Source organism: Enoplosus armatus, chromosome 5 (genome assembly GCF_043641665.1).
Source record: "Enoplosus armatus isolate fEnoArm2 chromosome 5, fEnoArm2.hap1, whole genome shotgun sequence".
NCBI classification, from domain to species: domain Eukaryota; kingdom Metazoa; phylum Chordata; class Actinopteri; order Centrarchiformes; family Enoplosidae; genus Enoplosus; species Enoplosus armatus.
The window spans coordinates 958,536-983,235 of NC_092184.1; the positions used below are offsets into that span (position 1 = coordinate 958,536).

The window sequence follows — 24,700 nt, forward strand, 5'->3', positions numbered from 1 at the left end:
CTACAGCAGGATAATGACCCCAAACACACCTCAAAGCTTTGCAAGAACTACTTGAAGACCAAAGAGGACCAAGGACTCCTGACTGTCATGGACTTTCCTCCACAGTCACCTGACCTCAACCCCATTGAACTATTTATGGGGGCACTTGAAGACTCAGCATTCTGTGACATCACAAGAAGCCCTTTGGAACATTCTCAAATCATGTTGGGATAACAAGGGTCATCAGGTTTTGCCAGCTGGAGTGCATGCTGTCATTAAAGCAAAAGGGGGACATTGAAGATTAAAGATTATAAATACTGTTACTGTAGTGCCTAAAAAAAAGACGCAAAGATGGATTGTGAAACAAAAATCACAGCCTGACCTGACTGATGGGCAACTCGCACAACTTTTGGCCAATTTTGCTGATCATTGGAGATCTTGCTATTTGACGGATCCCACCGCTAGACATCATGTCTTGATGAACAAAATAAGGAAAAAGGTCCAAACTGTAGATTCCATTTCCCCACGATCCCCGTCTCTAAAAACTCAATTGATAACAATTCCAGCAAGAATGAAATAGAACAGTGCAGAGCTGAGGAGGAAATGCTTACTAAGTAACTTTGCAGGCAAGTTATGGTGATTGAAACATCTTTAATGAAAGACAATTGAAAGACCCTGTCCCAACCACAACTGTGCAGGACGAAATCTTGACAACTGAACTCAATAACTTAATTGCATCAGAACACACGGCGTGTTGGCACCAGATCACCTCTAATGATCTCAAATAGCTCATCGGTTTGAAACGAGACATAGAAGGCAGTGCTATTAATCAAATAAAGGCAGAACGACTAGAGCTAATTCCAACTGCAGCAAATCCTGAGGGGGACTTCCATGGGAAACTTTCCAAATATGAACAGGCTCTCACTCTCAATCATCCCGTGGATATGAGGTAATTCACACAAAGAGATATTGGTGAAATAATGATAAATAATTATGGCCCAGGATGGATCGAGGCACACGAGCAGACAAGCTGGCGAACGTGAAATCTACTACAAACTATTCCCTTCCGTAACATCTCTTCAGACTTCCCGGGTACATCCCTCTAGAGGTTGACCAATAGTGTGGTGTTTGGGTCTGTGGGGCCCCCGTTCAGTGTTTACTAAAAGAAATTTAATTTTGTTTTTTTCTACCTAACACTCAGTGGCCTTGGCTCACAAAATGTAACAGACACATTTATATTACATAGGCTGTGTTCGGGTCCAGAATATGAGGATCACGTTTCTGTCAATTCAGACTCAGTGAGTTTGAAGAGTCATTTTTACAAAAATCACATTTTATCACAAAAAAGCAAATAGTCACTTTTCTTGATGATAAATGGGATCTAGCAGAGGCAAATGGCAAATATTAACCATATATGCTGTAATTAGATTGCTTGTAATTGAGATATGGTCAACATCTGTAAAGTATTTTTACATAAATTGTTATGGCTGTATAGTTTTAAAAACCCAATAATTTTGTGGGTCCACCACACCCGCGAACATTGGGTGAAACACCACACAAGGGTTAAAGGCCGATATAATTACGATAGTTTGGAGCAGGAAAAAGCCAATATAGATTCATTTTAACTTGTTTGTATTAAATATATCCATTAAAATCTACACGAATGGTTTAAGTTGCTGTAGTTGATTTCTTAAGATTGCTGTTCGAGTAAAACCTTTCAGACAAAGATTAGGTTTCCTGAAGTTAGAAACAAATGGTTGTCATCTTTCTGGCCTGTATTTGGGGGAAAAATGCAAAAACACTATATAATTCAGCAGACACAACCCAAGTATCATCAAAGAAGCTACTGTAGTGATCTTCTTTAAAAAGTGAATTAGCCCTTTATCACCGCAACATCAGTCAGAGTTTGTGGCGTTATCATGCATGACGTGCTTTACTTCTGTAGCAGCCTAGTCGGCTACTTTTTGCACGTGCCGTATTTAATAAAACATATATTTTGTCACTCTGAATTTAATCGCTAGTGAGAGAATGGTGTGATTTCCTGGATTACGTCATTGGAATATGTTCCATTTACAATGGGCGATGCGCTTGTTCTGTGGCTTATGACTGGCCAGGATTCGTGTATCGTGGACAGAAGTGACAGTGTTATGATGATCATATCATGTGTGGTGCTACTTCGGTAGTACTTTAAGCACAAATATTACCGCGACCACTACAGAAAATTAAAGATGAACATTTAATATCCAGGAATTCACATTATAGACACTATCACTGACTGGTGGAAGAATTTGGCCACAATTTAGCACACTGACCATACACGGTCCAACCATATGCTAGGTTTCGACCTAGTCTTGTTTCCCTGTGAAAAGGGTTTTTTGGGGAGTTTTCCTTTATCCGAATTGAGGGTCTAAGGACAGAGGGTGTCATATGATGTACAGATTGTAAAGCCCCTCAAGGTAAATTTGTGGTACTGGTCTTGTGGTACTTGGTCATTAAGGTGTATGAGGGTCCACGGGACAAAAATACTCCACATGACCTGGCACACACAGGCACAGGCCGACATTCTCCCATCTCAGTGCTAAATATAGAACTTTTTCCATGCGGTGGCAAAGTCACTTCACAGGACACACACACACACACACACTCACGCAGGGTGGACATGCAGGAAAAAGCTGCAGCGAAGCCCTGTGAAGTGATCTGGCAACAGTTCTGCTCGACATGTGAAATAATCACTCAATGAAATATGCGTTATATTATATTATATATAGGTTCGAAAACTGTTAATGACACATGCATTTTCCCCACCATTAGTGGTGCAGGGAGAGATAGCCATGGTCCCCTGAGGATGATTCCTCATGATTACGATGACCTCTGATCTTTTGAACCTTGAACCTTCTTAACATGTGATCTGTATCTGGATATCTTATCTGGATAAGGAAAAACACAATGCGGTGGTAAATGCATGCAAAACGTTGCAACTGGAATAGCAGTTAGATCATCTAGATGTTGTGGTCAGATCTCAGGCAGGTGTAAACGACATATGTACAGACTAAGAGCACACAGCCATGCTGGCAGCTCTGCGATTTAGTCAAAACAGCGATTTGAGCAAAATTGCTGCAGACAGCACGCTAGCATGCTCACAATGACAACGCTAACACGCCAATGTTTATCAGGTATAATGTTTACCATGTTCAACATCTTAGATGAGCATGCTAACATGCTAATATTCGCTAGTTAGCACTAAACACAAAGTAGTGCTGAGGCTGATGGGAATGTCATTAGTTTCGCAAGGTATTTAATCATAAACCAAAGTACTGGGAAAATTATAATGATGGCGCGAGAGGAAAAGTGAGTACAATTCATCAATGTCTGTACCAAATTGAATGGCAATCAATCCAATAGTTGCTGAGACATTTCACTTAAAACCACAAATGTCAGCCTCGTGCTGGAACTATGGAAAATGTTGGGGGATGAGGATAAGTAGGATTCATCCTCTGGGGACCATGACTATACAAAATGCCACGGCAACCCATCCAATACTGAGTTGTTTCAGTCTAGACCAACCAACAACTAAATGACATCGGCATACCTGCACTGACATTTTTTGTTCCTTATCAGACAGACCTATCGCCATACTTTGGAGAAAGGGCTTGCTCAAGCCATTATCGTTCTGGGATAGACGAAAAAAGCTTGTGAAGCTCGAGCTTGTTTGTATTTCTATAAACTCATCACAATCGTCAAATCCCAGGATGCAGCAACGGTGCCCTTGCAAAACGGTTACATGCAGATAAGCGGAAGGGGAGGAGAATTCTGACTGAAATAGTCGGCCAATGGCAGACTCATCCCAACAGCCCACATCCGGTGAGCCCGGCTACTTATCAGACGACATACATGTCGATACCTGTTTATCTGTGATAAGCTAATATCTATCAGGCTCTCATACAGACAGAAGACGTAATCAAGGCCCAGCAGCCAGGGTGTACCTTTCTGTGGAGCAAATGTGTTCGGAGTCTTTGCATGTCTTGCTACTGGTTTATAGGTGGTACAGAAAACACACAGAGTGGGCTTTCTGACACGCATTATGCGCCGCCAGTGTGTGCTGCCCTTAACGTGTTGTTGACCCTTGTACCACCACCAACTGGCCAAAATGTGCATCAGCACAAGATCATAACCAGCAGATTGCCCTTAAACTTTAGATTACATGACCATTAGCGGCACCTGGTCCAAGTGATTGACTTTACATTAAAATACCAAATATCCAAATTGCCATGACTTCTCTTTAGATATTTATGGTCCTCAAGGGATGATTTCTATTAGTTTTGGTTTATTATGGATACAAACATCTTCTATATTGTTTTAAGTCTGGACGGATATATAAATTCTCATTATCAAAATGTTTTTGATTGCTAGTGGTAATTTCTCAGGAAAACGTACTCACGTCACAACTACATTGTGTCAGAATTGTGGAATCTGTATTCTCCACAAAGGCATGGAGTAAAAATTCTCTTTGACCCTATCTACAATACGACTGATGTAATATGCACTGCTAAAGTTGACATTTTCTCAGCTCGTGGCAGCGTCTCAAAATGCACCTCATCCAAAGTACCAGTGACATAGTTTGATGGAGGAGTGGCAGAATCGTGTTCTAAAAATATCCTACATGACCACAGCAGTGTAATGGTCCAGTCAATCTACAGAAACATATGTGACATGGCAAAGGTTTGAACACCTGTAACTTTTCTGAAGGCGATGAAATACTGAACACATTCCTGTGAAGGGCACTTTTTTTTTTTTTTTTTTGTCATGTCTGCCTCCTGAAGCTATTTTGATACTGTTTATTAGCCTCCAAAGTCAAATCATAAAACGGTCATCATGGTCAGTAACTATGCTCCATTAGAGCTGCAGACTCCCTGCACCTAACTGGACATTATTAACTTGATCTGGGACACAAATCCAGCATAACAAAAGAGACATTGCCAGCTTTAATGCATCCAAGTGGTTACAGGAGAGCGGATGACCATGTTAGTGCTGTCTTGTTGACTGCAGAAAAGGAGAAAAAAGGAAAATCTGTCACATGCACCCATTTTGGTACGTCGTTTGACATGTGGCGTTCTGAGGAACAGGAAGCTGTAATGTTTGAGGGATCATCTGCACTCCATAGCCACCTGCTTGGCACTGCGCTGTACTCTAATTTTGTTCCTATTCATTCTAAACAATATTTAACCGCACAGCTGGACTGCAAGCTGCCAATTTTAACGTGAAGAGAAATTAGAGGAAAGCGCTGCAGTTGATCCAGTTATCATACCATAATAATGGCATTTCAAGGTCGGAATGTATCTACAAAAGTTGTGTGGTGCCATTAACACATTTTAGGCCCAATCCCAAATCTCCTCCTTGGCCTTACCCCTAGTTTTTGGAGTGCCCTCGAATGGGTAGTGGCCCTCCAGAACAGAGCTACGGGCCATTTTGGAGGGCTAGATGAACACTACCCCTCTATCCCCAAAAGGAACGGGACACCCTGCCTAAAACGGAGGGATAGGGCCGGGGGGGGGAATTGGGATTGGGGATCTTTGTTTCAGTACATATGATACTCCTCAGCATGGAACACAGGGGTGCACACAAACGCACAAGCAGAAGCATGCTTGATCAGATTTGGGAAAACATTTTCCAACCCTCAGCAATGCTGATTCTGTTTTTTTTTTTGAGAACTTGATTTCAAGCATTTAAACAACAATCACAGTAAAAAAAAAAAAAAAAAAAACAGCAAACATCTTAAGGTATTTCAGAATTTAACAGTCCCGGCTAATCTGCTTCATCTTCCTGCTGTGGAGTTTTAAGACGCCTTTGATTGTTCACTTTCATTGGCTTTGGCATTGGCAATGAGACAGACTGTAACGTAGAACTTCCCTCCACAGTTTCTGCTGGGTACCCTCTTTGATCACTCCCACTTTGTGCAAGAGGTAAATGAAGCACGTTTGGCAGAAAACATGTTGAGAAAAGAATGACTGTACGCCGCCGTTGTTTCAAGTGACTGCCCCACATCACGTGAAATGGCAGGATTTGTGTTGAGCTGCACAAAGCGATGTAGCGGCTGACAAGCATAGTATGGCAGCAGTAGTATGAGCTCCCTAAAACCACAGACAAGACTGACAAGGGGTGTGAGTTCAGGGTCTAGCTGCTGGACTCACTGTCTATCTCAACCACTCCTGGCTTGTGATGCAGCCACTGAATGACACTGCAGCAGCTTCATCCAACGGCACACACCACATACCTGGGCTTCTATATTTTCTCCTACAGCGTGCATGGAAGGTGCATAAGGGCCAGTGACAGGATATGTCAATTGGCTACTGATCGGTCGGGGCAAAATAACAACCCCTACCAAACAAAAGAATCAGCTAACGAAATGACAATTCAGTCTAATTATCAGACCAGGGGTGTACAAACGTTTTTCAGCACTATGTAGCAAGAAGTACCACTGGAGTGTTTCCTCATTCAATGACTTACATCAAAGACTTGAATCACATTAATTCAGCATGAAGTGCTTCTCTTCACAGTGATAACAGTGGCGGGACTGCCTGCAGAAATCCCTGCCAGTGTTGGGGAACAGAAACACTCACATTCATTTTCAAATACACAGACCAAGTGTGCCAATAGAAAAGGAATAAATGACTGGGGGCTACCTCTGCCTCTCAGTATAGATGACCATTAGCGAGGACTGTCAATCAAACATGGAAATGTATTTAACTTCGACAGAGGAGGAAGAACAAAGTCACGAGTGCAGTAATTGGACAGAGAACAACACAAACATTGATTGGTGGGTGTTAAGTGCCTTCTGTTGATAGATTCGCTCCAGTTTTCAGCTGTTGACACCCTCCCAAAGCAAAGGTAATGTTTAAATTTAGAAGGAAGACTTACTGAATAAGTCATGAGGCTGTCACCCGCACTGCTCCTTGCCTTCTGTCAGCAGCATCGCCTGTACCTTTGTCAAACCTGCACCTTGTTTTACCCATAAACCCTGACAATGAAACAGAGAGCGAAGGCAGAAAATCCCTGGTAAACACAGAGAGAAAGTCTTAATACACTGCCAGGATGATATGTGTCAACGACTAACGGAGGGTGGAGGAAAAAAAAAAAAGTGGGGGACGCCCCTTCTATTTATTATGAGCCAAAGCAATAGGAGCTGACAGAGGCAATCTGAATGCATTTGTGTTTAATGATAATAGAGCTGCAACAGACGACAGCGCACCATTTCTCATGTTTACTCAGTGCTGAGTAAGGACCCATGATTCACACTGAGGAATACAAACTGAAGACAGGGATCAGCCCAGGCCATAGCTCTCCTGCCTTGGCTAAAATGTGACGTGAGACCTCGGTGTGCTTCAAATGAAGTGCTTGTCAGATCATCTTGAAAAGGATCTGAAAGTCCATTACCAACGGTGGCATTGGGAGACAGCGTTCGACAATTGACAAATTAGTAATCGCACCCACTTTATGCAGTGATTGGCCAGGTGTGCAGAGGTGTAGAAGTAGGCAGCGCTAAAACTTCTCTCTCAGGCTTCCTTCCTTTTCGTGTGTTGAGCCGAGTGCAACACCATGAACGCTTTCGGGTTCATTATCTACATTATTACAATTCGTTTTTCTCCCGAGCGTTCAACCTTATCCCACAACCTTTTTCCGGAAAGGGAGTTAGCTCAAGCGCCATCATGTGACCTGAGTATGGAACTTTGGTCAATATTGGGGGTGGGGGTTATGGTTGACGCAGGGTCCCTGACGCAAGGGGTCTGTCATCTTGCACCATGCGCGAAGATTCGGCAAGTTGTCGCGGCGTTTTTGTGCACCTCTTGAGTTTCTGTGACTAGACGACGCGCACAACGCGATCTGAGCGTTTTATTTCAACATGGACGCTTGTGAAACTAGACTGGCCGAGCAGGTACGTCATTTACAAGCACCTCTACGACCCCCTCCATGAGAGACCACGGGGACAGCCACGGTTCTGAGCTCATGGGGAGAGATTGCCGCCACCAGATGAAAACAGATACATTCTTCCTCAGCAACAAGCTGTAGTGCAGGGTGCAACCATGTTGAATTATGACTTGTTTTTTGGGGGGGGGGTTTACGCCCCCTGCTGTGGAGAATACTGCAACGGATAAACGGTTAAGCATAAATGCCTCTGTGCAAATCTCAAAGCATAAACAAGGTGCATTTCCGCCAACTACTGATAATTCCACTCATGACTACTTCCTGCTAACAACCCCTCGCCTCTGTTCGATGACAACCTTTTTGCCCGCCTTCAACTGTGGCCATTTGGAACAAGTTATAAACACTTTTGACTTAAGACGTTTGAAGCATATTGAGGCCAGCTTCTCTGAAAGCCAAGTAGCTTCCACACTCCCTGTCCTATAATGAACCGCGGCCAAGTGGAATCAAGTATGAGCTGCAGGGAGGTTTGGTCACTTTGGTATCATGCTGAGGTCAAACAGGTCTCCATTAGCTGGAACAACAGTGAGGTAAAAAAGATTGTTTTCATCTCCACCTCAGTCAGGAGAGTGCGTGGAGGAGACTTAAGACTAATTTTGTGATTTTTTTCTACTAAGATTAGATTTTCTGCAGATTACCAGGATTTAAGACTTGGAAGTGCTGAGTCTCATCCTAACGGCTTCACAATCGGCCGCAAACTGCCCCAGTGCATATTGGAGGTCACAGGTTGGTGAAGCCAGCAGAACTACACCTAGAAACACCATGTAAATCGCCAACAGAATCTGTGGCAAGGCACAACCCTGGCAGAGCCCGACACCCATTGAGACAGACACAACACAGGGGGGGATCGCTCTAGCACCCCACATTCCTATAGCACCTTCCTTAAGACACCCCAAGGTACCTGGTCACAAATGCACGTGTAGACTGAATTTCGTTCACGAGTGATGGTGAGATGGAACACAAGATCGACAGATGTTTCGGTACATCAGCAGTAATACCGCACCAGTCCTCCTGACGACGTCGTACTGGACTGTCGTGAAGAGGGAGCTGAGCCTGGAGTCTTCTCTATGGCCATGAGCTTTGGGTAGTGCTCCAAACAACAAGCTGCTGAAATGAGTTTTCTTCACAAGGCCATTAGAGAAAGAGTGAGGAGCTCAGACATCCGGAGCTCGGAGTAGAACTGCCGCTTCGGGTCCAATTGAGGTGGTTCGAGCACGTGATTTGGATGCCTCCTGGACGCCTCCCTGTGGAGGTTTTCAGGGCACATGCAAGTGGGAGGAGACCCTGGGGGCAGACACAGAACACACTGGAGGGATTATACATCAACCAGAAAGAGTTGGAGGACATGGCTGGGGGGAAGGATATCTGGGCTACCTTGCTTAGCCTACTGCCACTGCCACCCAGACCTGAATAAATGGTGGAAGGCGGATGAAGCAAAAACGAAAAATAATGCAGGTGACAGGCTCAAACCTCAAATATGCCACTCCTGTCTTCTGAAAATGCACTCGCACTACGCTCTCAGGTGTCACAGCAAAGCATCAGATGTACATAACCCATGGAACGTAAAAAAATGCAACCATTTCTGTACAGAAGTCAGCACTATTCATGACAGCAGCCTGAACATTATATGCTTTACTCCTTTCGAGGGCGACAGCTCAAACCAACATGAAGCATGCCAGACACAGAAGCCAAGTGATTTGTGGACGTGTTGAGCAGCGGCTCAGTGTTATTGGCAGCTAGCTGGAGCTGGGGAACCAGGGGCTTTTCCTGATTGCTCCTACAAGGCTGCAGCATGTTGGTTTAAGAGCTGTGGGAGGCTGAGATGTTTGTCTAAGCTGCACATGATGGGAGATAAAGTCAGCCTGATCACAGGGTGCACTGTGGGCCTGCCTGCTCAAACACCGCCAGACACACCGCCAGGACGCATTCTCTGTCTCTCTCAGCCACATGCAGTAGTTCTGTGGCTGTGCAAAGACGTCTCGTCAGGAGGGGAAAGAGTTGCCAGAACTGAAGACCCAGCAGGACGAAAAAGCCATGGGCAAAAGGTGTTTTCAGAAAACAAGGAAGTACGAGAGCATGAAAGATGGAGAACTGCAATGGTTAATCAAAAACCACATACGCAGGCACGTAATACCTCCCTTAACTCCGCACTGTTCTCCGTCCCTGATTCTTTCATTCTCCCTGCCCCAAGAAAAACACTGGGTCAACTTTTCATTCAAGACGTACGGAGTCAGCAGCACAGTGTGTCTCGACTTCTGACGAGTTTAAACACCCCTGAGAGCAACGACAACATCTTTCGGTTTACATTGGAAACAATCAAACACAGAGCGACGCGATTTCCATGATCCCACACAGGGTCCTTTATGAAACAGTGCTACGAGCAGTTATTCACTCGCAATTATTTCCATTATCAGTTCATCTGATCATTAGTCGGTCAATTATTTATTTATTGTTTGTCAGAATATAGTGGAAAACGCCAGCGTTTCCCAGAATCCAAGGTGACGTATTCAGACGTCTTGTTTTGTCTGACTAACTGTACAAAACCCAAACGTACATGCCCAAATTGAAAAAAGCTCATTATACAATTATACATTTTCAAAACAGTCAAAACAGCATATTATTTTCTGTCAATTGAATTATTCGACTAATTGTTTCAGATCTACTTGCACTTGTGGAAACAGAATTACAGTTCTAATTCTGAATCTATCCAACAGTTGATAAATAAGGGTTTCTCTGTCGACAGTCGTTGTATATTCAGAAAGAGAACCAACACGTGTGTCAAGAGTGTACCCCCCCCCCCCCCCCCTTCTGGGAAATTAGTTCTTTATCAGTTTAGTGTTAATTAAGGTTTCCCCCCCAAAAAAAAAACCCATGTAGTGCTCTTCCTTTAATCAAATTGTTTAACACGAGGCTGCGAGACAAATGTAATTTCCATTCCCTTCCCGAGAAGCTAACTTGGACCTTCTTGCGAGTTGCCTTTTCGTTTAGCCTGTTGTTTCCTGCAACCCTGAATATAAACCTGGCCAGAAAGTCGCTCTGGTCAGAGAGAATCTTACAGCTTTGTCGTGTCAGTGAATAAAACTCATCTGAACCGGCCACAGCATTGCACCTGAAAGAAAATTATTTTTCTTCCACACGCTGTATTAGCGGTAATCACGCCTTTGCTCTTGGCAAAAACACTGGCCTCAGACCTGCCATTTGGTTCCCAGATGCTGTGACTGCTCACTGGTTCTATACGGTTACAATGGCTCGAATGCACGGGATTAATTACCCTACTGGGATTACGCGGACTTGAGCTAATAAGTGTCATCTAAAAATGATTCCGAACGTGGGTTAACTCAGTTTGTGTCATACCTCTCAATACATCATTATCATTATTGCAATCATTGATGCGGGAACCAGTAGCAGAGTTTTGAAGTAACGTACAATCATAACCGACCCATCAGAATTTCAGGGAATTTCCTCACATATCTTTTTGAGAAGCTTACCAGGTGAGAAAAACAGCCAGCTAATGGGACGCTTGCTATTTGTCTGATGATGTCAAATTTACCAAAACAGTAAGTCAACTGAAGTAGTACTTAAATATGTTTACGGATGCAGGCCAACTGAATAACAAGGTAACAATAGTTCAAACCTAAATTTAAGAGTAGCAGCCCTGTAACGTAAAGAATATGTAACGCTTTTCTTCTTGGAAGCTCAAATGGTTCATGGCGCAGAAGTGTATCCATGCAGATTTTGGAAAGCCCTCTGTTACTGACTCACAGTGGTGAGCCTAGTAAGGTTTCCCAGATTTTAGTCCTCAAAAAAAAAAGATGATGGATCCTGCTTTACATAAACAATTATATCCAGAAAACTGCACGGGCTTTGGCCAGCTTGAGAGCTGCAGAGTGTCGAGTGTTGAAACTGAAACCGAAACTCACTGTGAAGCTCCGTGAAGCCAAGCGGCGCTGCAGATTCCGCTGATAATTCTCGGGAGGGTCTTCCCTACCAGACACCCCTTTCACGTTGTTATTCGAAAAATATCAATCACAACCGCTCTAAGTGGGGAATATTGTACCCAGACCAAAGTGTCAGGAGGAGGGCTTCGCCTCTGCCCCCCCAATCAAGGAACCCACCCACCCTGTGTCAGCTGTGGAAACAATGGGGACAGTGCTGCGCTGCACAGTAAAACAAACACACCTGCCGCAGAGCACAGCTGCATCCTTCTCTGACCAGCTCTTTGAGAGACAACTACAGGAAGACACTCTTCCAGCGCACTGGGGTGCGCATGTGTGTGTTCATGGCAGATGCTATTTGCACCCGGGGTGGAACCTAACCCCTGTTAGACGGAAACATTTTTTTTTTTTATCAGTTTCACATGGGATTCAGACAGAAGTCTCCCAGATGAAAGACCCCCGTTTGATCAGTGCAGCCATCAATCGCAACCTATACACAGTGAGGACAGTATCGCTCTTTTATACTGCGTCACCTGACTTCTTAAAGTCAACCGCTGCCAATGCTCAACACCCGCAGGGGGTCAATGACCATCCTCGGCCAGTGGATCACACAGCTGTTACACAGTAGTATAATACTGTGCAAACTCTGCCCCGAAGGCAGCGTCACCCGCGTAAATCAGCAGTTATCTGAGAGCACCCCGGCAGACGGAATCATCCTTTCAATTAGTAAGGTGTGACAGGTGGGGACATGTTTATCCACTATATAAATGAGATTTTTCCACCCTGACATTCTAAATAAAAAATTATGCAAAGCAGCTGCATGTTCTGTACTAGCAGCGGAGTGGTTTGGACAGCTTCTGGACTTGTTTTCCATTACGCGCATGTGAGCCAAGAAAGGGAACGTTTCTAATTATCTGCAGGTAAATGTTTCCTGAGTAACACAAAGAGAGAGAGAGAGAGAGAGAGACGGAGTCCGTGAACCGCTGAGGACAAAGCCAGGGGCTGGGAGGCAGTGCCATAGCAACCCAGAGCCATAACCCCAGAACACCGCTGGGACTTGACATTTACTCCTACGAGCCCCAGGGCTGTGGGTAAAACCTATTGTTGCCGACAGTCATTTTCCAGGCGTATGACTTTAATTGCTTTTGTTGTCTTTGATGGAGACAGAGAGAGAGAGAGAGAGCAGAGCTAGCAGCGGTAAAATGCTGCAGATCCTCACTGTGTCTTCCAGCCTTCTCTATCTGAAGATGATTATAGAGCCCCTGAGATGGATAAAAAAAATAAAAAATTCAAACCCTGCTTGTCCTCACTGGGCTTTTCGAGGACACAAAACTGGTAGGCCAAACGAAACCAAAGTGTCAAAAGAGCCATTAAGGGACAAATCAGAGACATTTGCCATTTGGACAACGCTTGACCAGCTTATGTAGATATTAATCACATTTACCGGTTAGATTACAATAGTTTGTCATGGCTCATGGCTCAATAAACTCTGTGGCAGGAAAAGGGCTTTTGCCGGGGGTGAAACAGGAATGCACAATTACCCACCATAACATTCCTATTAGCCTATTATCAATAACCTTGTTAAATATTTAGATGTGCTTGTTGATAGCGGTCTAACCTTTAAAAAAAAACAAAAAAACAAATTTCAAAAAACAACCTCTCAAACACTTTGTAACAACATGCAGAGCTGGCTCAAGGTTAGCAAGAGCTTCCTCCAGAGGGGACCGCTCTGTTCAATTTCAGTCCTCAACATTTGGGCAAAACGGCTCCTCGGGTGCAGCACACTAAAACATTTTAAACTCGGCTTGAAAACATGGTTGAAGGACAACCAGGTGTGTAGTCATCGAACTAAGAGACACTGGGTGAACTGAGCTTTTGGTCAATTCTTGTATCGATGAACTGTCTGTTGTTTAATGATGTTGGGATTGCTTGATGGTGTGCCCACTAGTGGGAGGTCAGTATAGCTCTTCTGTTGTTTGTTTCGGGGTGGTTGTTATTTTTGGTTTGGTTTCTTGTTTTTTTTTTTCGTATGGTGTTGTACTGTGAGATTGTGTAAGTGTAAGGTTTTGATGTTAACCTGCGTGTCATTCGTGGCCTGAAAATTACCTTCTAACTACACAATTCCTGCAACTGTGCATTCCTTCTTGTAAACAATACGATAAAATAAACATTTTGCATGTTTAAACCAATATCACCGTGCAACCTGCTGTGAGTCACCAAGCTATAACTGCAATAGAAAATATACACCCTGATCTATGATATAGCCCTAAATGAAAACGTATTGACCTCAATAAAAGTCAATAGGCTGTCCATACGGAAATAATGAAATATCAATCCAATCCATACGTTTTAATGCGTGCAGACCATTAGATTGAACTAAAACTACACACATTCAAGACAGCAACACGGTTTGACTATATAATATATAGTCAATTATGTGGCTAATTCAATTACACTTGCAACGCTCGCCCAACAGAAAGCATATCGCTAAGTAACACAATAAGCGGCACACGGGAGCCATGCTTTGAAGCGTCCATTGTTTAACTCTCTACCCAAAACACGCTGCAGCGGAAACCGCATGCAGGATATTTGTGTTTCGACATGACTTCAGCTTGGCGACGTCGGATGGCCTTGAATGTGACTCACGCTGTGACGGGCCCATCAACTTCGTCGCTCACTTCCCAGTCAGGTTATAGAGAGATTGTTTGAAGAAATGTGTCGGTGAGGTGACGGGGAGAAATTTACTGGCATGGAATGCACCCAAAGCGCTCCACAGTGACACAAAATATGGAAAGCGAATACCAGTGCGAGGAGAGAGCCACTATAGCAAGCAAGAGGAAAGGTAGGAAGAAGAAAATAAATATTTGTAGGAATACATATCAGGACGTTATGTTGCGACCCACCCAGAAACACATACAAGAAGGTAATAATCTGCGCGAGTCCCCGATTTGAGACGGTCCTGAGAGCCCCTCGGCTGGTTTTCACTTGAAGTCATCTTAAGTTGCTTGCTGCATGCGAGTGTTAATTGCGCTATTCATCTTCAGTGCGAAGCAATTTCACTCCACGGCGTTTGCTGATGCGGGAGGACACGCACGTACACGGCCCGGTGTACACACACGTGTGTGTTCAGCCTCACAGCTGACGGAACAGCGTGCACGCAGGAATGAAACTGCCTTCATTATTCATTTATTTATGTCCATTTCACACGATCACTACAGTGGTTCAAATGTTATCGTCAGTGGGGACGAAACTATAACGGGCATCTGTCTGTGACACTGCGGGTCATGCACACTGTTAAATATTTCATTCGCTTTGATTAAATCGACTAATATCTTATCATCGACTCAGCGTGACAGAGCGCGGCAGGAATGAGTCCACTTTTACACTTCCGGGCCCCTCGTCTGGAAGTCGGTGGTTTTTTTTTTTTTTTTAATGGGTTTTTGCTTAGACGCCTGAAATAAGGTCTGCGGTTAACACAAGCTTAAGAGATTTGAACTCTGGATCTATCTGTCTATATATCTATATGTGTCTATGTTCTCTTAAAAGTGAAGCTTAGTGGTGGTGACGCTGAAGTAACGCGACCGTGCTGTAGTTCCTTTACAGCCGTTAGCTTTTTACTTCTGGCGATTCCGTTTACGCTTCAGAAATCTTAAAAGTGGTGTTCGTTAGTGAAGATTATCTCGCTGAATAAAAACATGTCAAAAGTATCATTAAGTTTTGTTTGATACCAGGGGCGCTACCAACTTTGCCTACAAAAATATGCCATCCCTGCAGCACTCTATTAGATAAGCTTGTTCGGCTCAAGCCAAGTCAACTTAAATTGTGTGTATTTAATTCGCAGTGAGAACCAGGTCAGAACCTGTATTCATGATTTACAATGATGAAGTTGACAAAATGTGCAGCTGATCACTCACTTAAACAAACTTAAGTGGCAAGTTCTTGTTAACTTTTACAGAGGAGCAACCGAAAAAAAAAAAAAAAAAAAAAAAAAAAAAGAGAAAAAGAATCAGCCTGCGAGTTGCTCTTTAAAACATTTGAAGAGGTCATGGACATTTTGAAGACTAAATGATTAATCCCAAAATAGTCAACAGATCAAATCATCAGTAATCAATAACTTAAACAACCTTAGCAGACCTTTTAAAAAAAAAAAAGAAAAAAAAAAAGCTTGGTCAGTGACTGAAGGGAGCCTGGAATATAAGACCCAGTCCGGTCCACACCAGCATGCCCTTCGGCCAGTGTTTGGGCTGCTATTTGCTGGCCAGCAGATTGCTGATCTAAATGAGACACAGAGACAGAGCAAAAAGGCAGAGTGAGTGAGCCAGCCTGCCGCTGCTTCTCTCTCTCTCTCTCTTTCTCTACCCTCGTCAACCCCCCCCCCCCCCCCCCCCCCCACTGCTCTGCCAGTAATCCCTCACTGCTCGAGAAAAACGGCCTCTAAATTTAGCATCAGATTTATCATGCAGCAGGAAAAGCGGCAGAACACTAGACAGCCAGCCAGAGAGAGAAAGTGAGTCTGCATATATGAGATAGAGAGACGTAGACACAGACAGGGAGAGAGAGAGAGAGAAGGTGGCGGCGGGCGGGGGGGGGGGGGGGGGCAGACAGAGGCCCACATGGGCTGTTCAGGACCAATCAGACGGCTCAGCTCTGAGTGGCAGCCAAGAGTGCAATCCGGTGGCAGAGCCAGAGAGCAGTGGTAAAGGTTTCCAAAGACAAAGAGCGAGAGACAGACACAGTGCAGAAGAAGAAAAATAGCAGTGAGAGTGAGAGTGTTTCTGGTAGACAGGCTGCAGTGGCTGAGTCCCTTGGCAAAGTGGGGACCAGCCCCAAAGACGCGTCAAGTCTTTGGTTTCCCTGGTCTTTGGCGAACGCTAGTCACGTACCGGCCCTCAAGGCTGTCGCTAGTGGGTTCATCTATTGCAAACGCTGTACTGGAGACTTTTAGTCCCCACCTCGGTCTCACCTTGTGTAAGACCAGACAATCGGCTCGCAAACGCACCTTTATCTTCAGTTAGATGAAGGAACCAGCGAGGCCCCCAGAGCTCGGAGGGCTGCGCTCAGAGAATCTGGAGTTACAGTGCGTAGCTGACATTCTATATATCCTGTAGGCTTCGTCCTCTGAGGCTATCACTCATGAGATATGGGCAAGGTCCTCCGTGGTCCACGGCCCCACTGGGTCCGTCCGGTACCCACTTCGTGAGAAATCAACAACCGGTCCATACCTCACTAACACGTCATCGCAGCACAATGTCGCGGTATCATATATGTGCACAGAGACAGTGCAAGGGGGAATTAATAGATATTTTCTGTGACCACTTTAACTCATGTAAAGTGTCCCTGAAAGTACCCTGAAAAGCGGGTTTGGGTTATAAATAAAATTTATTATTATAATAATTATTATCATTACTATTATTGGGACACTTATAATTATAATAAGTGAGAATAAGGGAATTGAGTTCTCTTTCAAATCAAACATCTTCAGATCTGAGTGGAAAGTTTTGTTCTTGCAACTGCATTTATAACATTTTTCGACTCAAACGTAGCATAACCAGGTCATGTGATGTTCTACTTCAGTACACTTTAAGAGCAAATATTGCTGAGACCACTAAAGAACATTGCAGACGAACATTTAATATCCAGTTGTTAACCACTGACTCTGAAACTATTTCTCAGCAATAAATGGTAAGTGGTAAATGATCTCGCTTATATAGCGCAAGGTGCTGGTCTCCATCTTAGGGTTCAGTGTCTTGCTCAAGGACAAGGGAGCTGGGGATCGAACCCCCAACCCTTTACCTCCTGTGCCACCATGCCCCTGCAAAAAAATATACCACATTGACCATACGTGGCTCAGCCATGTACTAGGTTTCTAACCTAGTCTTGTTTAACAGGTGACGGCGTTGCTAAAAACATGCCGGTGCTGACCTGCAGCCAGTGGAAGAACAGTTAAGGCAGCAAAAGGGGCAATCCAGTCATCTGGATCCTACACTAAAATATCTCCACTGGCTGCCTGTGAGCTATGGAACTGGTTTTTAACGGTGCTCTTTATTGTTTTCAGACCACTTTTCACTTTTCATTGCGTCAAACTGTTTTCAAGTGATCACAGCGCAATCACGGCATCTACCGCAAATGCTGGTCCTAACAATAATATGACGTTTAAGAGTACTTCCTGTACTTCCGTGGGGGGGGGGTCAACGTACGAAATATACCTCGGAGTCTTGCCTATTACATCATGGTTAGAGAGGGGCGATGGAATTTGGCTGAACTGAACTTTCAAATCCAAGCAGGATTTTTTTTACATAATATAGCAACAAGAATGTTTAGTGTGGAGACCCCTGGAATATTATATGTAATATATAGTGATATATTGTGCTACATGACTGATGGTTAAGCATGAGTTTTATCCCTCTACATTATCAAAGCCTGTGATGTACACGTCATCTGACGGCTTCCCTCCCCACAGCTAACAATACTTCACCAGCCTCCTGTCAAATGATCCTCATCATCCACTCATCCAAGAGGGCTTCATCCTGGCCTGTGCGCGGGGCGAAGCAAGCACCGGGGGCACAGGCTACACGTCTGCTCCCATGCAGAAAGGAAAAGACACCAGAAGCAGAGGTTTCCACGTGAAACATGGTCTCTCTTTGAGCCCATTTGTGCAACTGCTCTCCTCATTAATGTCACTCAATGAGAGGGCACTGGTGGGCTGACTGCAGCACCCACTTCCACTGTGCGCCGCTCCAACAACGGAAACCACGATGTGACCCTGCGGCAGTACTGGGATCAGTGAAGCAGTGAAGCGGGACACGTCGGTGGAAAGCTTTACAGGACTGAGGATGACCACTTGTACTTGGCCTTTTTGATAATTGTCTCAACATAGTCCAAGGGACAAAACAGGAATCAGTCCAGTTGTAGTACAGTCTATTTTTCACTATTAGTTGGTTTATTACTCCACTGATAAACTGATCAATTTGACCTTATTAAGAGGATGGGGTGATGTCCGCCAGATGCGACTGATCCACATTGAATACAGTTTATCACTCAACGTCATTAGCATCCCTTACCTCATGTTACCTTACATTAGAATGACCACAGCGAGTTCCACACAGTGGACTGTGTGGAAACAAGTCCTCAGAAACCTAAACTGGCTCCCTGGTAGTTCCAGAACTCTGAATTTTTTTTATTTTTTTTATGCATTTTATGAGAAAATGTGCTCTAAGACTTTTAAATGTGATCTTGATAGTCCGATAGTACTTATGATCGGCTCCCAAATCAGCATTGTAAAATGTCAAATTCAACAACATCTGATTTTGTAAACATGAGCAGTCGTTCAGTCATTTCTCGATGAACCAATAACAATGAATCTCAATGACGTGCGACCAAAGATTTTGGGGTTAGCGCACAAGCCCCCTGATCTTACAGCACAGTGTCTGGGCTTTGTGGCTTTGAGATTAGCTTTTTCATTTGGAGATGAGATATTTTCAAGTCAGACTGGCCTGACTCTGACAGGATGACATATATTCGGTATTTACATATTTTGATACGCCTGCCTCGAGGAACTGCTGAACCACAAACCGCTTCGACAGCAGAGCGTCCCGTGGAGAGTCCCCCCCCCCGCCCCCCTCCCGAAAAGCACCGGAGACACGAAGCAAAGCAACTCATTGTGTATTATTGTCACTTTAATAGCGAAAGTCGTATCGGAAACGATGACTCAGCCATCAAAATAGATGCGGATTAATATTCTGTTCAATTAAATGACGAATTGACCAATCGTTGCAGCTCTAAAACAGACATACTGTACATCGAACATTTGGCTAAAACCAGGCATTTAGTGATTAATCATTTGTATGTCTAATACTTTGTCGACCACCAGGCCTGATATTCTTTATACTTTTATTCCATTAAGACAACCAGCAAGGAGGTGAGTGGTTTGAGAAGGCCAAAAGGGAGGAACTGTGAAATTCCTCTGGGTTGGAATAAACCTTTTTTTCTGAGACGTCCTGGGATCCAGGAAAAACAATCACCCTGACACCTCCCCTTTTAGCCAAGTCTCAATGAATATGAGATAATCATCTAATCAACACGTGGTCCACTCAATAATACTCAGCGCCTGTTCCCTGACTCCCTAGCTACGATGTCTGTACTGTGTAGATCAAATGCCCGTGTACCATGTGACCACACTGCCAACCTTGTGATAATGAGTGATTTTAATCACGGCCTAACGCAGTAACGTTAACCCCAGGTTCGCTCTGTGATCGCCTTGAAAATTGTGCTTCTAACAGTTGAGTGGGCGAGAAGGTTACAATTAAACGATGCTTCAGTGTGTGAGTTACGTTTTAAACACATACACCTGTTGGAAGTTTAGTATGAAACTATGTACAGTTTACGTTGCGATCACTATTAAATTGACCATAGTGACGACAACTATGTGACTTACGCGTGTGCCATTAACTTATATATATATATATATATATATATATACTTATATATATACTTATATATTAACTTATTCAGTTTCCACGTTTCCCCTCGAACAAGGGAAAGAACAGTTATTCAGATCCATGCGGCACGCTGGGCTTCTCCATCCCTAGCGCACAGCCACGTCTGGAAATGGATAAATCCGTTAGATTCCCTTTGTCTCCGCCCTCGTCCTCGTTTCGCTCTCCATCCCTAAGGAGGCCGCAACTTTCTACTTGGCTTTCGTTTCGTTCGTTTTTTCTCTCGCCTAGGTTGCGCGCATTTCACCTGAGCGGAAGCACTTTTAATCCTCTTTTGTGCTTTGCTAATCCCGCGTTGATAATAACTTTGGAAATAGTATCGATCGGCCAAACAAGATGATTTTCAAGAGATTTAGACAAATCTAGTGCAAGTAAGGAGTTCAGCAGAACCGTCATCCAACTCCAGCTACCTGTCCCCAGATCAAGACTTACTTATTGTGCACAACACCTGCCTGCTGGCCGCCAAGAATAATTCTTACGGCAATTCCTGCACCAAAGACCTTTGCCTCCCACTATGGTGGGCAACCGAGGACCGCCCGAGAGAAACGCCGCTGCCTGACTCAACCGGCTCTGCCAGCCACCGCCGCAATTCCAGCGGGACACCACCTCGCTGGGAGGCCATGAAGCCTGACACCTGGTCATTGTCTGTGAATATTTCCTCGAAGCAGAGAACGAAGATTTGGGGTTTTTTTGTGCATTAGCAACTCGAGCTCATAGCCGTAGGAGAACAGAAAGTTCTGACAGTTGAGTTGTAATGCCCTTGAAATGAGGAATGCTCAACAACTTGTTGCCAAGGGAGGAACCAAATGAACGCTCGGCACATTTCCTTCCTTCAAAAATTATTCACGCTGCATCTCACGAGGATCTTCAGGTGGGTTTAGGTACAAAGTCAGTTCTTCTAGCGCAGCTTAGGATGTCTTTAGCCCTCGAGCCAGAGACATGACTTAGTACGTTCCTTTAAAACGCGGATCATGTCCACTGTCACACAAACCACTTTTTCATGTGAAGACAAGAGCCATGAAAAGGTTCACGTACAGCGGTGAATTAAACAAGCAAGAGCAAAAACACATGTGAATGACAACTGCTGTCCTTTAGACGGGTGGAAGAACCGCGATCCTTGGACACAGGAGACAGGGACCTGTGCCGAAACTATTCTTTCTGAATGAAGGGGTTTAGTACAATTTCAGGGTAAAGACAGTTCTGTCGGTTCCAAATGTTGACATGCAATAAAACCATTTGGTTCCCAATAATAGATGATGATATCATGAACAACAATAAGAGATGTCCAATTTCACAACCAGAAAGCTGCACACACACACAGGCCAGCCACATAGCTGTGTGTGTGTGTGTGTGTGTGTGTGTGTGTATAAATCATACGTGTTTTCTGCACTAATGAGTTAGCAGGTCCAGAAGACAACTGCAGGTCCTGTTTGACCTTCAGCCATCCTCCACTGTGCGCTGCCCCGCAGCTCTCTGCTCCTTCACAGCTGCACTGCCTGGCTGTCTGCAGCTCTCCTTTATTGTTGTGGATGTCCTTGAGTCAATTTAATGTTTATTCAAATAAAGATCGCAAAGGCTTCCCTCCCTCACCGCCCAACACAGCTCACGCAGGAGAGAGATAGCAAACCTTTGTTGCGATCTGCCAAATGCACGTTTTACTGAACAAAAACCCATCGGAGTTTCCAGGCTCCAATGCAAACTGCTCGGCTTTTACCTACACAAGTGTATTTCAAGCAGACGAAAAACAACAACAACAACAACAACAACAACAACAACAGAGCGTAGCAGGAAACATGTCCCATGCTGGTAGTCAATTCTACAGTAACAATCCCGTCTTGAAGAGATCCCGTTTTATGGCTTCGAGCGCCCTGGCTCGGCCAGTTCACTCTGATACCTCAACGACCACAGTGACAACAACAGCTTTCTCTTGGCAACAAGAAGCATTCAACAATCAAGCACACAGCATCATTTGTGGAAAAAACAAAACAAAAAACAAGTGAATTACTGGATGCCCTCGTGCAGTAGGCCTACTGAGCCTGATCAAACTGTCACCGAATCGATGAATCACCCTACATGTCTGGAACTGGATGCCACCAAAACATTGGACCACCTCACTTTGACAGCAACAACAACGACAACAACAACAACAACAGGAGAACAATACCACCCCCACCCCCCGCTTACCTTGGGCTGAGCACGTCTTGGAAAGGCAACTTTAGGGTCAATCTGCGGGAGGGAAAGCACATAATGATGAGTCGGCAGACAAAGACACAATCATAACAATAACAAAAGAGCTCAAATACTGAAACACACATTTCAATTGGGGGAGAAAAGGAGAAAAGCAACAGCCCAGAATAGCCCAAAATAAGAAAGATAGGTTTTAGGCGTTTTAAGGCAGGGACCATTTCTGCCGTCGCAGCTCCGAACTGTTCCATACTGGGTTCCTTTACACAATAACTCCCATGATATCAAGGGGGGGGGGGGGGGGGGCAACTCCTACAAATCCTCTTCAACACGCACAAACGCATGACGCAGTCACGTTACCTTCATTTAAAAGTTACAACCCTTAAGATTTTCATTCTATCAAACCCCATTTTTTGATTTTCCTTTTTTTTTTCCCTCCACCAACAGCCAATGGATTTGCTATCTGTCATTTTCATTCTTTCGTCCACCAGTCCCACACAGAAAACGACGCGTGCAGGTGCTGTACACGATGCAGAAGACGACAGCCAGTAAGTTAAGAATAAACGGTGTTGGACGATGTATGGCGAGGCAATGAATCCTCCCCCCGCTCGCAGTTTGTTTGGCTGCACTGCAAAGAGAGACACCAGTAGTTCTCCAATCTGTTATATTTCTAGACATACATCTTAAGCACGCAACACCTGCAGTAACTGATGGTAACAACAACTATGTTTTACCACCATAAGGGGTGTATTCCAGAACGCAGGTCAAGTGAAAAGTCAGTTAGTTAACCCTGACAGGAGGGGAAACTCTGGGTTTTCAGTTCCAGAGACAGAGCCGACTGTGGGTCAGTTACTGTGGTGGCAGACGCCAGCTGCTCACTTGCAGCTTTTCTTCAACAAAGTTTCTCTCCATCTCCTCCCATATTTATATATATATATATATATATATATATATAGATATTTAGATATTTAGACAATCACAACACTGTGATTCTGTCCCCTTGAAACATTCAGCGTAGACCAGTGAATAATCACTCATCATGTTGTGATTGGTTAGTCAGCATATCCTGGTGGAGGTGATGAGAGGGTGGTTGTGGGGCCGCTGAAAAGAATTTTAAGACTTGAAAACTGGACTCAATGCAGTTTAAAAGTGAGTTTCTAATGGCTTAATGTGTCTTGACAGCATTCCAGTGACCGCTTGAATTTACACTTTACTCAGAGTTCAGGGTCAGAGTCTGCTTTCCGGAACAGGCCCCCAGATCCGAGACTTCCGTTTGAAAAACACACCATGTATCGACCAACGGGGGGGGGGGGGGGGGGGCAGGAAACACACGCCTTGGGCAGCTACTCTGTCAGAACCACAACAGAAGAAGAGCGACTGGTGTGTCCGTTCACAGTGCGGCGAAACAAATTGCATTAGCAGTAACTTTATACAGTTTCATAAAACTGTAGAGAGCGATCAGAGCAATAAAAATCGAATTACAAACAGCAACACTGGATTATATGCTGCATCGTTTCCTTGTCCTGCGCGAGAACAGCAGCCAGTAGCACTGAAGACTACGACACAGCGAGGTAACTACGGAATGCAAATGGCTCAACGGCCATTGCTGGCCATACATAGTATCAACAATGGAGTTTCTTCAAAATGTTAAGGATCAAAACTAAAATAATGCTAAAAAAACACACACACACACACAAACGAAGTACGGTGCGTAGTATGCTGAACATGATACTGTGGTTTCACACCGTCTGCACCGAGGCTGCCCTTCAATAAGTAAAACCACATACGCACGCGGCAGGTCTGTAATCAGATTTGTCCCCTACCCCAGACCTTATTTTGAAGGCAAGGCAAGGCTTAATTTGACAGAAGACGCTGCCTCCTGACTTCTGATAAAGTAAGAAAGTGAGATTTCTGGTGCAGCGTCTTCTTCTTCATTACTGACCCCTGAGGCAAGAGGGTGGAAAGCACCCACTGGTACTTGCCCCCCCCCCCCGACAACTGACGCAAAGGTGAGATGTGTGCTTTATCTGTGTTTTCAAACAGCGTTTTGTCGGTTTTACATGAGAACAGACTTGAAGGATGAAGACTAACTGTGGCAAATGTATGTCCGGTGAACTGCCCCGCCCCCGT

The 24,700-nt window shown here is 44.4% G+C and overlaps 1 protein-coding gene across 5 annotated transcripts in view; it reads right to left on the reverse strand.

Moving 5' to 3' along the window:
* The window catches only part of msi2b (musashi RNA-binding protein 2b), a 160,316-nt gene that overhangs the window by 120,902 nt on the left and 14,714 nt on the right, over nucleotides 1-24,700 (reverse strand). For all 5 annotated transcript variants that reach the window (XM_070905486.1, XM_070905485.1, XM_070905484.1 and 2 more), the window contains exon 5: nucleotides 22,571-22,612. In XM_070905486.1, the coding sequence (XP_070761587.1) occupies nucleotides 22,571-22,612 (42 nt within the window). The remainder of the gene's footprint in view (nucleotides 1-22,570; nucleotides 22,613-24,700) is intronic.